The sequence below is a fragment of the Delphinus delphis genome, chromosome 16 (assembly GCF_949987515.2).
Source record: "Delphinus delphis chromosome 16, mDelDel1.2, whole genome shotgun sequence".
Taxonomy (NCBI): domain Eukaryota; kingdom Metazoa; phylum Chordata; class Mammalia; order Artiodactyla; family Delphinidae; genus Delphinus; species Delphinus delphis.
In genome coordinates, this window is record NC_082698.1 from 7228668 (window position 1) to 7243493 (window position 14826).

General features: G+C 54.5%; 1 protein-coding gene across 4 annotated transcripts in view; it reads left to right on the forward strand.

Moving 5' to 3' along the window:
* Positions 1 to 14826, forward strand: part of CTBP2 (C-terminal binding protein 2) — a 163323-nt gene that overhangs the window by 121515 nt on the left and 26982 nt on the right. Inside the window, exon 1 of one of the 4 annotated variants that reach the window (XM_060033862.1) lies at positions 1765 to 3576. The exons of the other annotated variants lie outside the window; for them this stretch is intronic. Within the exon in view, the coding sequence (XP_059889845.1) occupies positions 1905 to 3576 (1672 nt within the window). The 5' untranslated portion in view covers positions 1765 to 1904. Of the gene's footprint in view, positions 1 to 1764; positions 3577 to 14826 lie in introns of those variants that run through there. 4 annotated transcript variants of the gene reach the window in all.

Consider the following 14826-nt stretch of genomic DNA (forward strand, 5'->3'; position numbering starts at 1 on the left):
GGGAGGATTTGAGTCTCTTTGCCATCTGCCAGGGCTTTTTCCCAGTTCACTTGAGGCCCTATTGGCATTTTTGGGTCAGAAATAGAGGCCATGGTTTGTGTTCAAGCAGCAGACTGGGGTCCCTGTGCTGTGTCCCCAGGCAGCGCCTGGACCATTTCCTCAGTAGTCAGTCAGTAGTCAGTCAGTAGCCAGTCAGCTCTGGCTTTTGGGGACCAGTGCTCTTTGGGGAGTAACATTGGTTTAAACAGAGCTTGTCCCAAAGTTTAATATATGTGCTGCTCAGGACGAGGGGGCACTGCCCTTTGAAACTGTCTTGCGTTACCGTGTGCCTCTAGTTCCCAGAAATGGATTTCTACCCACTTTCCTCTTCACAGTAAATTTTCAGTATTGCTCATTCAAAAAAAAAATTTTCTTTTTTAAACAGTTAATTCTCTTTAGCTAAAGATTCTATAGTTGCATCTTAGGTTGAGGGACGTATGGGTGAAGACGAAACACTCAAGTTTAATGGCTGCAAATATGCACATTGTCCCATTTTTTTAACGTTCTCACTGCACACAGCCCTTGTAGCCTCACGATTCCCAGCTTTTGTTTCCGTTGTGAATTCTTTGTCGTGGAACCTGCAGGTGGAAGATCCCGGTCCAGTCTGTGGTGGTGCTTCTCGGGGACCTGCCTGTATGTTTAAGAAAATGTTTTAATGCTCCTGTGTGGAGCTTCCCTTTATCTAAATACCTGCTGTTCTTTGCATTATTGCACCTGAAGTCCCCGGAGGGCTATGTAAAGTCTTAATCTATGGGAACATGGAAAATGATCCGCGAGATCTGAGCCAGGCCAAGCTTGCTAGAATTCTGCTTTCCTTGCAGACAGATTTAAACGAAGACACGCCTCAAATGCAGCCTCCTCCCTCCCAGCTTTGCTTCATAATGTTGGGGTCTAGTTGTTGACCTCTGTTGCAGTCTTACAATGATAAATTCTAGATTACACGCATGGGTTGTTTTTCCGTCACCGTTGTTGTTTTTCCGGGCAGTAGGAAAGGATCCGTGTTTTACGATAATACGGTAAAGAATCCATTTGGACTCGAGCAATGTAATAACTCGTTTGATTCGTAACCAGAGTCATCTCAGAGCCAGATTTCAATATTGGCAAAGCGTCGGGCTGCAGACCTGGCCCATCTCTTGGGGAATCTCATGCTCTAGAACCGTGCAGGACTTTTTCTTTTTATCCCGCCTGCCTGTTCACATTTAATTTGTTCTTAGCCGTGTGCAATGGATTAACGTTTCATCAGGGTAGATTAAGAGTGAATCGACATTAAAGCAGTCTTTTTCTATTTTCCTCCTGTCACTGTCAGGCGATCAGAGGCGGTGGGGGCACCTTCGGGAGGGGGAGGGAGTACTCGTCCAAAAAGTGCCCTGGTGAGGACGGGGGAGATAAGCCGGAGCTTCAGTGTGAACATAAGTCCCAGTTGCGGGTCGAGAGGCCTGGTTGGAGCCCGCAGCCGGTTTCATCAGTCTAACGAGATGTCACATGGAACAAAAGCTTTCGGGGTTTTATTTAGCTCCTAATCCGCACGCTGAGAGAGCCGAGGTCCATGTGAGCGCACCAGCCGGGAGGGGGGCCCGGCGGGCTGGATGCAGCCTCCTTTCTGGGACTGAGCCGTAAAGAAAAGACCTCTGGCGCTACCATTGGAGAGTGAGGCAAAGTTACCGTGAGTGTTGTGTTTTGTCTACTAAGGTTTCGGAGGATTAATAATTTAGGCCATACTTTGAAATAGAAAACCCACAGTTGGTTGTCCCTGCTGTCTTGGAAGGGATAGAATACAGCCGGGTCTGGGTTTGATGTATGTAATTGAAGATTCGTAAAGAAAGGCTTCCTCCTCTGCCTTGGCCGTAGTCATTTTTTTTTTTCCAATGCCGGTTCCCAGCAGGCATATAAATATCGGTCGATCTCAGAGCTGGGATGCTTCCGGGTGGTACGAGGGCCCCTGGGAGATCGCTGAGGCTCTGGGGAGGAGAAGCTCCCTGACGGACAGAGGCGGAGAGGGACCTTGGTATGAGCGGCCGAACCCTGGGCTGCAGGATGTCACCATGCCCGGGGCCGCCGAGCCCTGCCGCTACCGGGAGGCCTTCTACAACTCGGTGGCCGGAAGGAAGAGCTCTGTTCCCGACTTTGCCTTTTACGACAGCAGACAGGCGGTGATGTCAGCTCGCAGGGCCCTGCTGCCGCGGGATTACTACAGCGACCCGGCCGGAGCCGCCCGGGCCCCCAGAGAGCCTCAGCACCATCACGACCCGGGAGCTGGCCAGCCGCTGCCCGGTTATGGAGCGCCGGGCAGCAGGATGACATGGGAGCCAGTGCAAGGCCGGGCCCCTGTCCTGCAGGACACCGGTCACCTGTACCGGGATCCCAGAGGTAAAATGATCCCTCAGGGACAGCGATCGCAGAGCGAGGCCCCATTGCCTGCGCGGTACTCGGGGGAGCTGGCCGACAGCAGGTTTGGGGCGGAGGCGCCCGCCTACCCTGCCAGCCAGGTCTACAGCGATGTGGGCGAGAGGCCTATGGATTCCGCCAGCGCTGCCAGGCAGGCGGCCCCCACGTGCCTGGTCGTGGACCCTGGAGCGGCTGCTGCTTCCGATGCCAGCCTGCGAACAGCCCCGGGCGCCCTGAACCGAGGCTACGGACCTGCCCGGGAAAGCGTCTACCCCAGGACGCCTTATGAGAATTGCGAGGCCGACCTGTCCGCCTACCGGGGGCCCGGAGGCAGCAAGAGGAGTGCGATGCCCGAGTTCCTGGCCTTCCTGAGGGCGGAGGGCGTGGCCGAGGCCACGCTGGTGGCCCTGCTGCAGCAGGGCTTCGACTCCCCGGCCGTCCTGTCCACAATGGAGGATGCAGACATCAAGTGTGTGGCGCCCAACCTGGGCCAGGCCCGCGTCCTGAGCCGTCTGGCCAGCAGCTGCAGGACGGAGATGCAGCTGCGCAGGCAGGGCCGGGGAGGCTCCCTGCCCCGGACGCGCTCCAGCAGCTTGAGCCACCGAAGCGAGCTCCACGGTGACTTGTCTGGTCTGGACGCCTCGGCCCTGCGGCCCCAGCCGGCGGGGCCCCTGCAGGCGACCTCCCCGCAAGCTGCAGACCCCACTCGCCGCCCCTCCAGCGCGCCATCCCAGCATCTCCTGGAGACCGCAGCTACCTACTCTGCCCCAGGGGTGGGCGCCCAAGTCCCCCACCTTCCCTCCAACTCTGGGTACAGCTCTCCCACCCCTTGCGCCCTGACAGCGCGGCTGGGCCCTACGTATCCCCTGCAGGCCGGGGTGGCCTTGACTAACCCGGGCCCCAGAACTGCCTACTCCACAGCGTACACGGTGCCCATGGAGCTGCTGAAGCGGGAGCGTGGGGCGGTGGCGTCTCCCCTGCCTAGCTCCCACAGCAGCCCCCAGCTCCTGCGGAAGCCCAACCTCCCCCCGGAGCCCTCCACCCTGCTGCCGGCCAGCCAGAGCCTCCACACGCCCCACTCGCCCTACCAGAAGGTGGCCCGGCGGACGGGGGCCCCCATCATCGTGTCCACCATGCTTGCACCAGAACCAAGTAATGCACCCCCTTCCTGCCTTTCCTCATTTGGGACGTGGAGGGGACAGTGGGGGCAGAGATTTGAGCACGGGACAGTAGGTCCTCGTGTTCCTGTTGCTCTCTGGCCAAGCCCGGAGAGACCAACCCTCCCCTGGACTTGCTCTTGCTTACACACACACTCCGCCGAACCGGGCGCCACGGCCAGCTCGCCAAGTGGCGAGCGTTCTCTTGGGTGAAATAGATTTGTGGTTCAGGCTGACCCACTGGGATGGCATTGCCTCCCCTTTTCTCTAGTTGAGCTCGAGCTGATTTGTGGATTTCCCTTTACAGTAAGGAAACACACTGTGTTTATGGGAGAAACCCAGAAATCATTCCGAACAGGATGAAACCCTCAGCTCACGAGCGGTGGCAGTTTCTCCAGTTCACGTTCAGTGGCTTTGGAGAAGGTGGGATATTTGTCCAACACCTCCCATAAATCGTTCATCGTTCACTTGCCGTTAGAAGTGCATTATAGCATGGAAACGCACCTCTGAAGGGTCTACACAGTATCAGAGGTAGAATTAATCGCTGCAGAGCTAAAAACGGGTGTGCTTCCAGAATTGTGTGTTAAACAAAGCAAGATGTTGAAAGCCCTTAGAACTCCCTGTTTCAGAAACAGACTTAGCCTCACATATTGGAAAACACGGTTGGGAATTCTGCTTACTTGTAGGGAAGAATATATTTCCAAGTTGAGGAAAGAGAGAAGGATCCTAGCTGTTCTCTTCAAAACACGAGACGAGTGTGATTGAATGCATGTGTTTCCCTGGGCGTCTGGATAAAGTTCCAGGTGGGCATCCTCCGAGCAACACTTAAGAATTTTTATTTCGACTCTGGAATCTTTCCTGGCCATTTAAGCTGTAAATCAACTTTCTTCCTTTCTTTCCCCCGTCCTCCCCAACATAGTTTAGAAAACTGAATCTTTTTTAAATGATTTTTTTTTCCCTGAATAACTAGCATTATAGGGTGGAGATGGTGGGACGAAAATCGTGGTAAAAATAAGCTGTACCTTTTTGAAAATACCCCTTAACTAGCCACGGGTGGGGGCTGGGAGCCTGATCCTGCAGCTCTGAGATACTGCATTAGGCTTATCTGTTACACTGGTGAAGCCGCTGATGATTTGGCGACTCATAGACTGAACTGGCTGTTGCTTTACATGCTGACCTCCGCACACGTTTCTTTCGTGTTGGATTTTTCTGTTGTCTCTCCCTGTAGATTGTGGTTTTGTCTCGTGTGGATTTTCTTTTTAAGTCTTATCATAAAATTTATTTGACTTTTTTTTTTTTAATCAGTGTGTGACAGGAGGAAAGTCAGACAATATTTCCCAGGCCCTGTGTCTTCCCCTTCACAGTCAAACATTCTTTCTTTGCAACCAACTAATTTGCATGGCGATGACATTTGTTGCTTCAGTAATTTCATCTGATAATGGCTGGGCTTGCAAAGCGGATCTGAAAACATATTCCTTAATTATGTGTTGCTAAGCAACGGGAGGGTTTGGTCATAATCACAGAAAGATTATCTCCACACTGAAGTCCTGGAAAGGTTTTGCTTAAGGAGGACCTGTTAAATTGCCTTCTTTTCTTCTCTTTTTCTGTTTATTTTGCACTGCCTTCTAACAAAAACAGTCGCTGTTATTTGGGTACGGGGGTGAGGGATCTTATTTAAGTTGTTTGGAGTGTGATTGTTAACACACGGTTTTGCAGACCGAGGGATATTGATTTTTGTTTCATTTGCATGGCAGCAAGCCAGTGCCAAGAAGTCTGCAGTCGGAAGTCTGCCAGCAACAAAATTTCTCTGTCAGATGATCTGTCCCGTAGCAGTGGTTCCTCTCATTCCTTCTCGAACGTTCAGTGTGTCATCATAGCCCTCCCCCGAAAACAGTGTGTCAGCGACTGGGGTAGGAGCTTGGCTTCCCCGGGAGCTTTGAGCCTGGGTACATGGCATTTTGTGTGGCAGATTTCATGAAGTCAATAGCCAGATTGGGATCTGTCGGAACCTACAGTCCATAACATACACAGTTAAGGAAACCACTGCAGACCTCGGGTCTAGAAACCTGAAGCTCACAGGGGCAGCCCTGCCGCTGCGGCTGCTGAGCTGAAACGGGAGACTGCGATCTTTAAATCCAGATCGAGCCGCCGTGGACATTTGCGGCACAACCAGCATGAATAAATCTTCATTCTGGTTTACGCTTAACTCACGTGTTTCCCTCTGATCCGGAGGGGCAGGGGATGCCAGGAGTTGGGCTTATCTCCTCTCTCCCTTTGGAGTGGTGAGCTGAGTGTTTGCAGTGGGCGGGTTGTTTGTTTTTAAGTGCTTGGTTTTATTTTTATATGCTTTGGGTATTTTAATTTTTTCATCTTTTGTACATTCTTAAAAGTGACTTTCCGTTTACAGTTATTACAAGATATTGGCTCTATTCCCTGTGTTGTACAGCACATCCTGGAGTAGATATTTTAACTTATATTTGCTTTTCTCGGTCCATGAACTACCTGCTTCATCTTGGTTGGCTTTGTTGCTATAAATACCAGGCTCCTGTTTGCTAGTCCGTGGACCGGGCAGTGGAGGGTGACCAAGTGAGGATGGGCCCCAGGGCAGCCCCCAGCCCCCGTGATGCGGGATGAGTGGGGCCGCATGTCAGACCCACGGGAGTATCGGTACCCAGTGGACCTGCTGTCGTTTACACACTGACCTGCTCGACTGGGGCACAAGCTGCGGAACCTTCTGGCAGCGGCTCTAACCCAGCGATGCCCCCTCCCCCCCATGTCACATGGTGTTGACCTCGGCCAAGGATTTGCCGTCGCCCGAGTCCCCCCTGTGCTGGGTGCAGCCGGGTGCATCGCGTGAACAGCGCTGCAGCCATCTTCACGGTTTTGTCCTCCGCAAATACAGCGCCACACACGGGCTGCAGGGGCCTCAGAGCTTCCAACGTGAGAGATGCAGCCCCAGCCCGCTCTCTTTCTGGCCCTTTTCAGTTTCCCTCCAGGCATTTTTCTCGATTAAGTACATCCGTGACCCCCATCTAGTTGCCGGGGGCACTGCCCAAAGACCCTTCAGGACAGGACAGGACAGGGGTGTCTGCAGCCCATTTATACTGGGGGTGTGGGAGAGAGGCTGGTGGTGTCACAGCGTTATCTGTCACCAGAGCTGGTCACTTGCGTGGCAGTGTTGGATGTGATACTGATATCTTGGCACTGGTTTCCAGCACCGTGGGAGTGCGTGCCGGGTCTCCTGGGTAGGAAGTCCCATCAGAATCAGAAGGAGGATTGTTCCTGTCAGGCCCACGCACGCCTGGTGATTCTGCCCGTGTCCTTGCCTTTGGTTTTGAAGGTCCCTCTGCAACGAAGATCTGTGCTGGGGAACGGGGTCCAGACGATTCACTGGTTCTGAGGGTCATGACCCTCAAACCATCAGCCTGGAGGAGGCCACCATGAGGCCCCAAAGACACCCTCCCGCCAAGCCACCTGATCACACCCATTCCCCACCCCCAAAGCAGAGCCCGCCCAAGAAGGGTGGGCTCAGCCAGACCCCTGCCTGTCAGTATGTGGGGACCGTGCCCCTGAGCTGGCCCTGCAGAGCAACGGGATGGTGACACCAGCTCTTCCGTTGTCAGGATCCTGCAGCCTGCCCAGGGAGATGTGTAAAGGAAGTAGACCTCTCCCGGGCTGCGGTCCAGGGCAGGGTTCCTGAGCACAGACCCCTGGGGGCTGGTCCCCTCAGCACTGCTCCAGCCCCTGCCGTGTTCTGGGCTTGGGGTCAGATGTTTGGTGCTCACAAGTGGATGCACCCCAGCCTGGGCTTCAGGTGCATCCCCCCACCCTCCGCCCAGTTAATAAAAGAACAGTTACTGCAGTGTGAACCAAGGGCCAGGATAGGGACACACGTGGGGAGCCTGCAGCACTCGGGGAAGCATCCCCGAGGAGCGTGAGTGCGCTGGCAGGGGAGGCTGAGGGCAGAGCTCGAACTCCAGAATGACCGTCAAACTGCAAGCGTTGCGGTGGGGCGAAGGGAGAGGACGCTGCCCAAACCAGCCCGAGGGTGGTTGTATGCGTAGGTGGAGCCCGAGAAGGCTGTCGCGGTCCTGGCTGTTGCCCAGTGACTCCCTGGAGCGGGCTTTCTTGAAGAGTGACGTACCTCCACGGTCAGGAAATCCTAGCCACGTGGCGCTGGCAGGGGACTCGTCCAGGGTCACCCAGCAGGACTCGCCGCCTCCTCTGGCCGGGGCCCCCCTCCCCAGCAGTCTCCCTTCCAGATGGAGCCCGGGAAGGAGCCACGTACTTCCAAGGTGCTGACAGCTAGGCCATTCCAAGTAAAACACCTGAAATAAGTCCAAGGTCGATAAAATCGACAGGCTTCTGGTTTGCTTTTGCACTTGGAGGGTCTTTCGGGCTGGCCGCTGGGTGCGGGTTTAGAGTCCAAGGTCGCCCTTTGCTTGGTTCACGCTTCTTCCCTTCCTCACTCAGCGTGCCCCCCTTTGCTGGGCCAGCTTTGAAAGTGGTGCTTTTATCACTGTCATTGTTCCTTGGTTACTTCTCAGGCCGGGAGGCAGGACTCTGGCTTTGGCGCACTCGGCTCAGAGACTCTGGGCTTATCCCACAGCGATCTGTTCCTCAAAGCGGCCTGCTCTGACCTTTTGGGTGTGGACTTGGTCCTTCTGTCCATGGAGGACAGCATCTAGGTAAGCTGTGGCCTGGTGGCCTGGAGGCATCCCAGCTGCTATCTGTGCCAGGGCAGAGGGCCACGCTGCCAGGCCTGAGTCACAGAAAAGCTTAACGGGCCTTTCACAGACCTGGGTATCTGGCCCCTTTGGTCAATTCGCCTCTTCGGTGGCACCCCACCCCTAACCCTGATGGCTCAGACCCCCTCTGCAGGGGTGTGTATCAGTGATCGTACAAGGAGTGTGATCTTTGGGACTTGTGTTTGGATCCCAGTTCTCTGCCTAATAATCTGGGAATACCCCGCCCCTTACGGGTGAAATGGGCTCCCGGCCACTCGGAGGCTCTGAGGTCATTGTAGGTTTTCTGCCTAATGTGATGTGAGATGCAGAGAAGGTGGTTAATGAAGCTATTCCTTGCTGTGCTTTCCTGCGAGTTAGTTTAAAGGAACTGATCGGTGTTCTCTCAGAGGAAGATGGGGCTAAGACTGTTGCTGGACACCGGCCAGCTCTGCCCGAGCTCCCGTCACCAGACCCTCTTCGTGTGGCCTGAGCAGCACCAGGTTGCCGGGCACAGGCCGGCCATGCCCTCTCATCTCTAGATGGGCGTTTGGTCTCCCAGTTTTACAGAGTGGCTCTGAGTAATAGAGAGCGGGGCCACACTGGCCTCTGCCTTCAGGAAGTGGACTGTCGGATGTGACATTGGTCTCTAGGTGACAGTTCTGTGTATTAGTATCTCTTTCCAACCCCAACTCCTCCAGGGATGATTGCTTAGAAGAGGCGGCAGTCTCGTCCACAGCGCCAGTTAGATTTTCCAGGGGACACAAGTGCCCGGGCCCGATGCACAGGTGGGGCGAGCCTCGGTGCATTTATCTGCCCAAGAAAAGGCAAAGGCAACAGACCCCCTCGCCACATTACTTCTTCACGTGACCCTTGCCCTTGAGTGTCCACTGGACACTGGGCTTCTCTAACTTACATTCTCCTGGGTGGACCTGGGTGGGCCATGGGGCCCAGGAAGCAAAACCCGAAGTCCTCACTGGCTTTTGGTATCAGACACCTGATTAGCAAATATTTTCTCCCATTCTGCAGTTGTCTTTCTACTTTCTTGATATTGTCCTTGAAGCACAGAAGTTTTCATTATCATGAAGTCCAGTTTATTTTTTTCCCCGCTGGTTGCTGTGGTTTTGGCGTCATCATCCAAGGTCGTGAAGATTTGTGCCTCAGTTTTCTTGCTAAGAGTTTTGTGTGGTGTTAGCTCTTACATTTAGGTCCTTTTGAACCATCCTGAGTCGACTTGAATCTGGAGTAAGGTAGGAGTCCCACCGCATTCTGCTGCCCGCGGATACTCAGTTGTCCCAACACCGTTTTTAAAAGAGAAAAACCAACATATACTAACATGGAAGATTTTCAGGTGTTTGGAACCTATTTCTTGTCCCTAAGATTACACAAGGCAAGAATTCTGAAGCTATTTGACAGGCTCTTTGCTAGTACATGGGTTTATTTAAGTTTAGGAAACGGAAATAATGCTTTAATCCGTAACTGATTAGCCCTCGTTAGCAATATAGAAGCTATATTAACTTAAGTGCTGCTTAAGTTAATGTGCTGCTGGGTGCGTTTTACCCACCTCTGAGGCTGGCTTCCACAAAGGACTTTTTTAGTTGTTTTTCATGTAAAGGGGGAAAAAAACCCAAGACTGTGGACTTTTACTTGCTCCCTCCTGCTCAAGGAACAGGAAGGTACATGGCAGTTAAATTTAGCCAAACAGTGGTGCTCAGCATATGAATAAAACACCCTTTGCCAAATTGTTCGGAGAGCATAAAATCAAACCTGTAAACACTCGTCCCCACTGAGAGGGTGGGCGGTTCCTGGGGATGCGATCTGAGTGCGGTTGAGAACTGATCCCAGGAAGAGTTTGCAAATGTGAGCGGAACAGCTTCTTGTTTAAACGTGGGAGAGCTGGGTGAGAAAACTCTGGTGCAGAGTTTGTACTAGTAAATGAGGTCTCTGGGCTGTGCTCCCGGGGACGGGAGGAGAGCCCGAACTCACTCTGATGCCTGTGTTCCAAGCGCAGCTGTGTGCAGTGCTGGTGAGGCCGACGGGGAGCGAGTCCTCCCGATACTGGCTTGGTAGGAAAAGGTCGCCCCCCGCAGGGCTCAGAGGGAGCCCCTGGCCCCAAGTTGCCCCCAATACGCCTCTTGCTCTCTACCAGGACTGGGGCTGGAGAAGCCAGCCTTGAGCGCATCTAGGGCTTAACCAGCCCAATAAATAAGAAGAGTAAATGTCACCATTCTGCAGCATTTGACCACAGTTGTCTCATCTGAATTCCCAGGAAGACTGTGGGCATTTCCCCTTTCAGGATGAAAATTCTGAGGCTCAGAGAGGTTAGCACTCTTCCCCAGGTCACACAGCAGGACAGGGATTTGGGGCCAGCCTGTCTGACTCCAAACTTGTGCTTGGTCGCTGTGTCATGATGAACCACTAAGCACAGCACGTTAGGACAGCATGGGAAATTCAGCAGTGGTATGAAGTCAGGGAAGGGCGGGGGACACCAGCCCATGCTGGAAACCAGGGTCCATGTCAGCAAGAGGAAGTGAAGAGGGTGATTCCAGAGTAGGCGTCCCAAGGTGCTCTGAGGCTCACTTCCCCAAGTGTGACATTGGGAAGATGGACCTACTTACCCCCTCAGAGAGCTCTGAGGACCACATTCCATGGGCTGGCCCAGGCTTTGCACATGGGTAAGCTCAGTGCTTGTGTGGCCCCAGGGGCACCTACTGGTGCTTGCCTGTCCCTAGCTGGTGCCCTGCAGGGCTGCACTTGGATCCATGCTGTTCTTTTGCAGAGCCAAGCCCCTTTCCTCTGTACTGTGCTGCCCTCTGGGAGAGTCAAGGAAATTAATTCTTCTGTGTGATTAAATGGAATGTAAAATGTTCTTTGGTCCTAAGAGGATTAAAGCCTGGCTATCAGGAAGAGCTCTAACACACACAAGGGTAAAACTGAGTGGATGGAAAAATAAGAACAGGAAAAGATGAAGCTGGGTGATAAGGCCAGAGCTCGACACTCTCTGCAGTCCTGTGCACAAGGATAGGTGAGAATTTCACTCTGAGCTTCCTAGCAACCAAAGTAAAGAGGGAAATGAGATCTCTTGAAAGATTCACATTGCTCCTAAGATGGGACCAATGAGCCCTTTGCTCAAAAAAATCCTTTTGCTGAGCAATCACGAGCTGAATTTCTCCCGCCCTCAACAACATGTCCAAAGATTCAGCATCTGCTATAGATGTGCAGTGTTCCCTCCCCATCATGCCTCAACCTACACCCTCCCATTCACAGGCTCTACTACCTTGTGACAACTTCCTGCATCTCATCTAAAAATTTTGTTAAAATTTTTACCAGGGCCTTATCCAGTCGAAGTTGATTAGCTCATGGGTGCAGGCTTGGGGCCTGGCTGGGCTTCTCCTGCAGCAGACAGCTGACTGCCTTTCCAGGGTGTCTGCTGCTTCCTTGGCCCAGCCCTTGGTGGGCATTGCCAAGTCCACAGGGAAGTGGCGATTCTTCTCAGTTGAGGGGGCTCTGCCTGGGGAGCTGAATGCTCTCGCCAGCAGCCCAGCCTGAGCCGGTCCCCTCCCCCTCCATCTACGGCGCATAAAGCTCACCTCTCAACCTAACCGGCTTTTCTGCTGGGGAGTCGTCTATTAAATGCTTTATATTTGAAGGAATAAATATGACTTCGTGATGGGTTCTAGTGTTTTCCTACGTACTGGGCTTTGAGCCTGGATCGCTTTAGACATAAAGTTATAGAGGAAAAGAGCAGGGCGGGGACGTCCAACCAGCTGTTGCACTTGGGAGAATTGGCTTCCTGGCTGCTCTGGGGCCTAAGGGCAGCACGCTTGGCCTCTGGCCTGCCGGACAGCAAGCCTGTTAAAGGGTCCTTAGGAGTCACTTTCCTTTTGGGTTTTAGAGCCACAGGAAAAACTAAGTTATCTGAAAGCCTTGCGCTTCTTCCATCTCCATCCCGGCCTGGTGGCTGCCGTAGCTAAGAAGCAGGGCGGTATTTTGTTTTTATGGGCCCTTGGTCCAGGCAGTACAGTTAGAAAAATAAGCCTGAGTGTGCGAGGCTCTTCCAGTGGCCTCTAGGGAGAAGGGCATCTTGTCTGTTCCTTAGGGGTCCTGGTGGAGTCGGTCCATCTGATTCCAGGTGGCTAGCCAACCAGAGAGGCAGCAGCCCAGGAGGGCTCAGGGCGTGGAGCACGCGTAGGCCTACCTGCTCTCCTAGTGACGCGTGTGCCGTGGCCCCCTGTCGACCTTGGCCCGGCGAGCCTGGAGGGCCAGTGTTGTTCCACTGCTGCTTCCTGTGCTTTGGAAGGAAGGGCCCTTCCAGGCACCAAGAAGAGTGGGGTGTCCTGGCTTGGTTGGCACCCCCTCCAAGGGGTTCCCTGGCCCCGGTCTGTCCCGACAGTGCTGAAGCCCACCTGCTGGGTGCCAGGCCCCTCCAAATGCTCACCTGGAGAGGGGTTGGGGCAGGTGATTTATGCTGTTAGTGGGTTGACTGCAGCCTCCACTGGTCCCACCAGCCCGGCATGAGCCCATCACAAACAAGCTGGTGGCGCCCAGGTCAGTGTGGGCCTGCAGCACCTGCGTCTGCCAGACTCCTGGCATCCGTTTGTTCTTTTCTCATCTTTAGTTCACTTTATTTGTCTTAAACATCCCCTTCTGTTGTTGCCATGGACACATTTTTAGAACTTGAGAAATAACTCAGGTGAAATACCCAGTGGCCTCCGCTGGCGGTCCCCATGCCGTGGGCAAGGCCTTCCTGGAAGTCCCCGAGGCTCAGAGGCTCAGCGCATCCCTTCTCAGCCCCCGGCCAGGGGGAGACACCGGTCTGGGCTGCTCGGCTTCCCCACCCAGTGTCGGGGCTCCGGGCAGGGCGTGGATTTCTGAACACCTCCCACTTGGGGGAGGCTATGGGTGGAGAACAGACTTTGTGGGCCTCGCATGTGGTCCTTGGAGTTGCTGCTGAGTTTGGCGTTGATAAGAGAACCAGCGATTGCTCCCCCATCCAGGACGATGCTCTCAGGGCGGCAAAGCACCGTCTCCTCTTCCGAGAGGAGACAGTGACCCAGCAGTGCCAGCACGGGTGGCTTTTCCTTTGGTGGTGGCCACACACTCACGAGGATGGTCTCCTACCGCAATGCCCTGGTGTCCGGCACCATTAAAGAGCTAATTGTTAAATGAATCTCTGCGCAGTAACGGAAGAAGGTGGCCGAGGAGGCTGTCTGGGCAGGGCTCTGCGCGCAGGCCTAGCGAGATTGCCCAGCACTTGTGGCGAAGGGCGTGGACCGGGTTTTCCCCAGGCTGACTGAAACCTCAAGGAAACAAACATGGTAACTCGCTACACACTGCGGGTGTTTTCTAGCAAGATGCTGCCGTGAGGAGCTCTGTCCTCTGACGAGGCCTGATGGCCCGACCGTCTCTGCAGTTACTGTTTAGAAGGGACAGACCGTGTCCTCCCTCCATCTAAGGTGGTGACTGGGTGTGAGAGGCCCACGACACCGAACAGCTGTGGGTCACCTGGGCCCCGGCTCTGTCTTGTCCACATGGCCCAGAGCTGGTCAAAGCTCAGTCCTCTGAGCTCATCCAGCCCCGAGGCCCTGAGGCTCCAGTGCCGCAGCCCTGCCTGGCCAGAGGCCACTCCAGGTTGCTCCTCGTGAGGACGGTCTCGGAGGGCACGTGGAGTCCTGGCTTAATCCTTTCAGGGGCAGAGCAGAGGTCAAGGGCCAAGCTGACATCTTCTGGACCAGGTTTCTTATCAGCCGGGCCCCTGGGTGTAGCTGGGTCTTAGGACTTTACAAAGTGAGTGTGTGTCCCCGAGAGTGGCTGGGGGAGGGGCCGTGTGCTCATGGGTCACTTTCCCCCTGTGGGGGCTTTGACTTGCCTGCATGTAGCCTTCCCGTCTCCATGGTTCTGCGGGCTCCAGGGGCGAGCAGCAGACCGGAGGGGCTTGGGGTGGGCCCTGGGCGCGGCTCAGCTCGGGAGGAATGGGTGGAGGGTGGGGGGGCTTTGTTTCTTCCCTGGCGCCACAGGGTTACATTGCATGGCAGTTACCACCCCAGCGATTGACCCTTAAGGCCTCAAAATCCAGAGTGACCCCCAAAGGGGAAGGTCCATCTCTACCACGAGAGACAGCAGACGATGCTTCTTGATTTATGATTTATGAATTCCCAGCCGAGCATCTGTAATTGGTAGGCAAGCCAGTGCTGGGGTCAGAGGGGGCACCTGGAGACCTGCCTCAGCCTACTGAGGTGAGAGCACCTGTCTGTCATCACAGTGGGTGGGTCCCAGGGCCGGGCAGGTGGCATCTGTCGCTCTGTCAGCGTCAGGCGTGTGCAGTTTGATCCCCAGGGAGATGTAGGAGTGACATGTGATCGTCCGCAGTGAGCCCTGGGGTTGAGGCTGAGCCGCTGAGGTGAGACGGACCTGGCCCACCACGTGGTCACTCTGTGACCTTGGATGAGCTGCTCTCACCGCACGGTCTCTGCTTCCTCGTTGGCAGGACAGCAACCGCTCTCAAGGAGTTTGCCTAACAC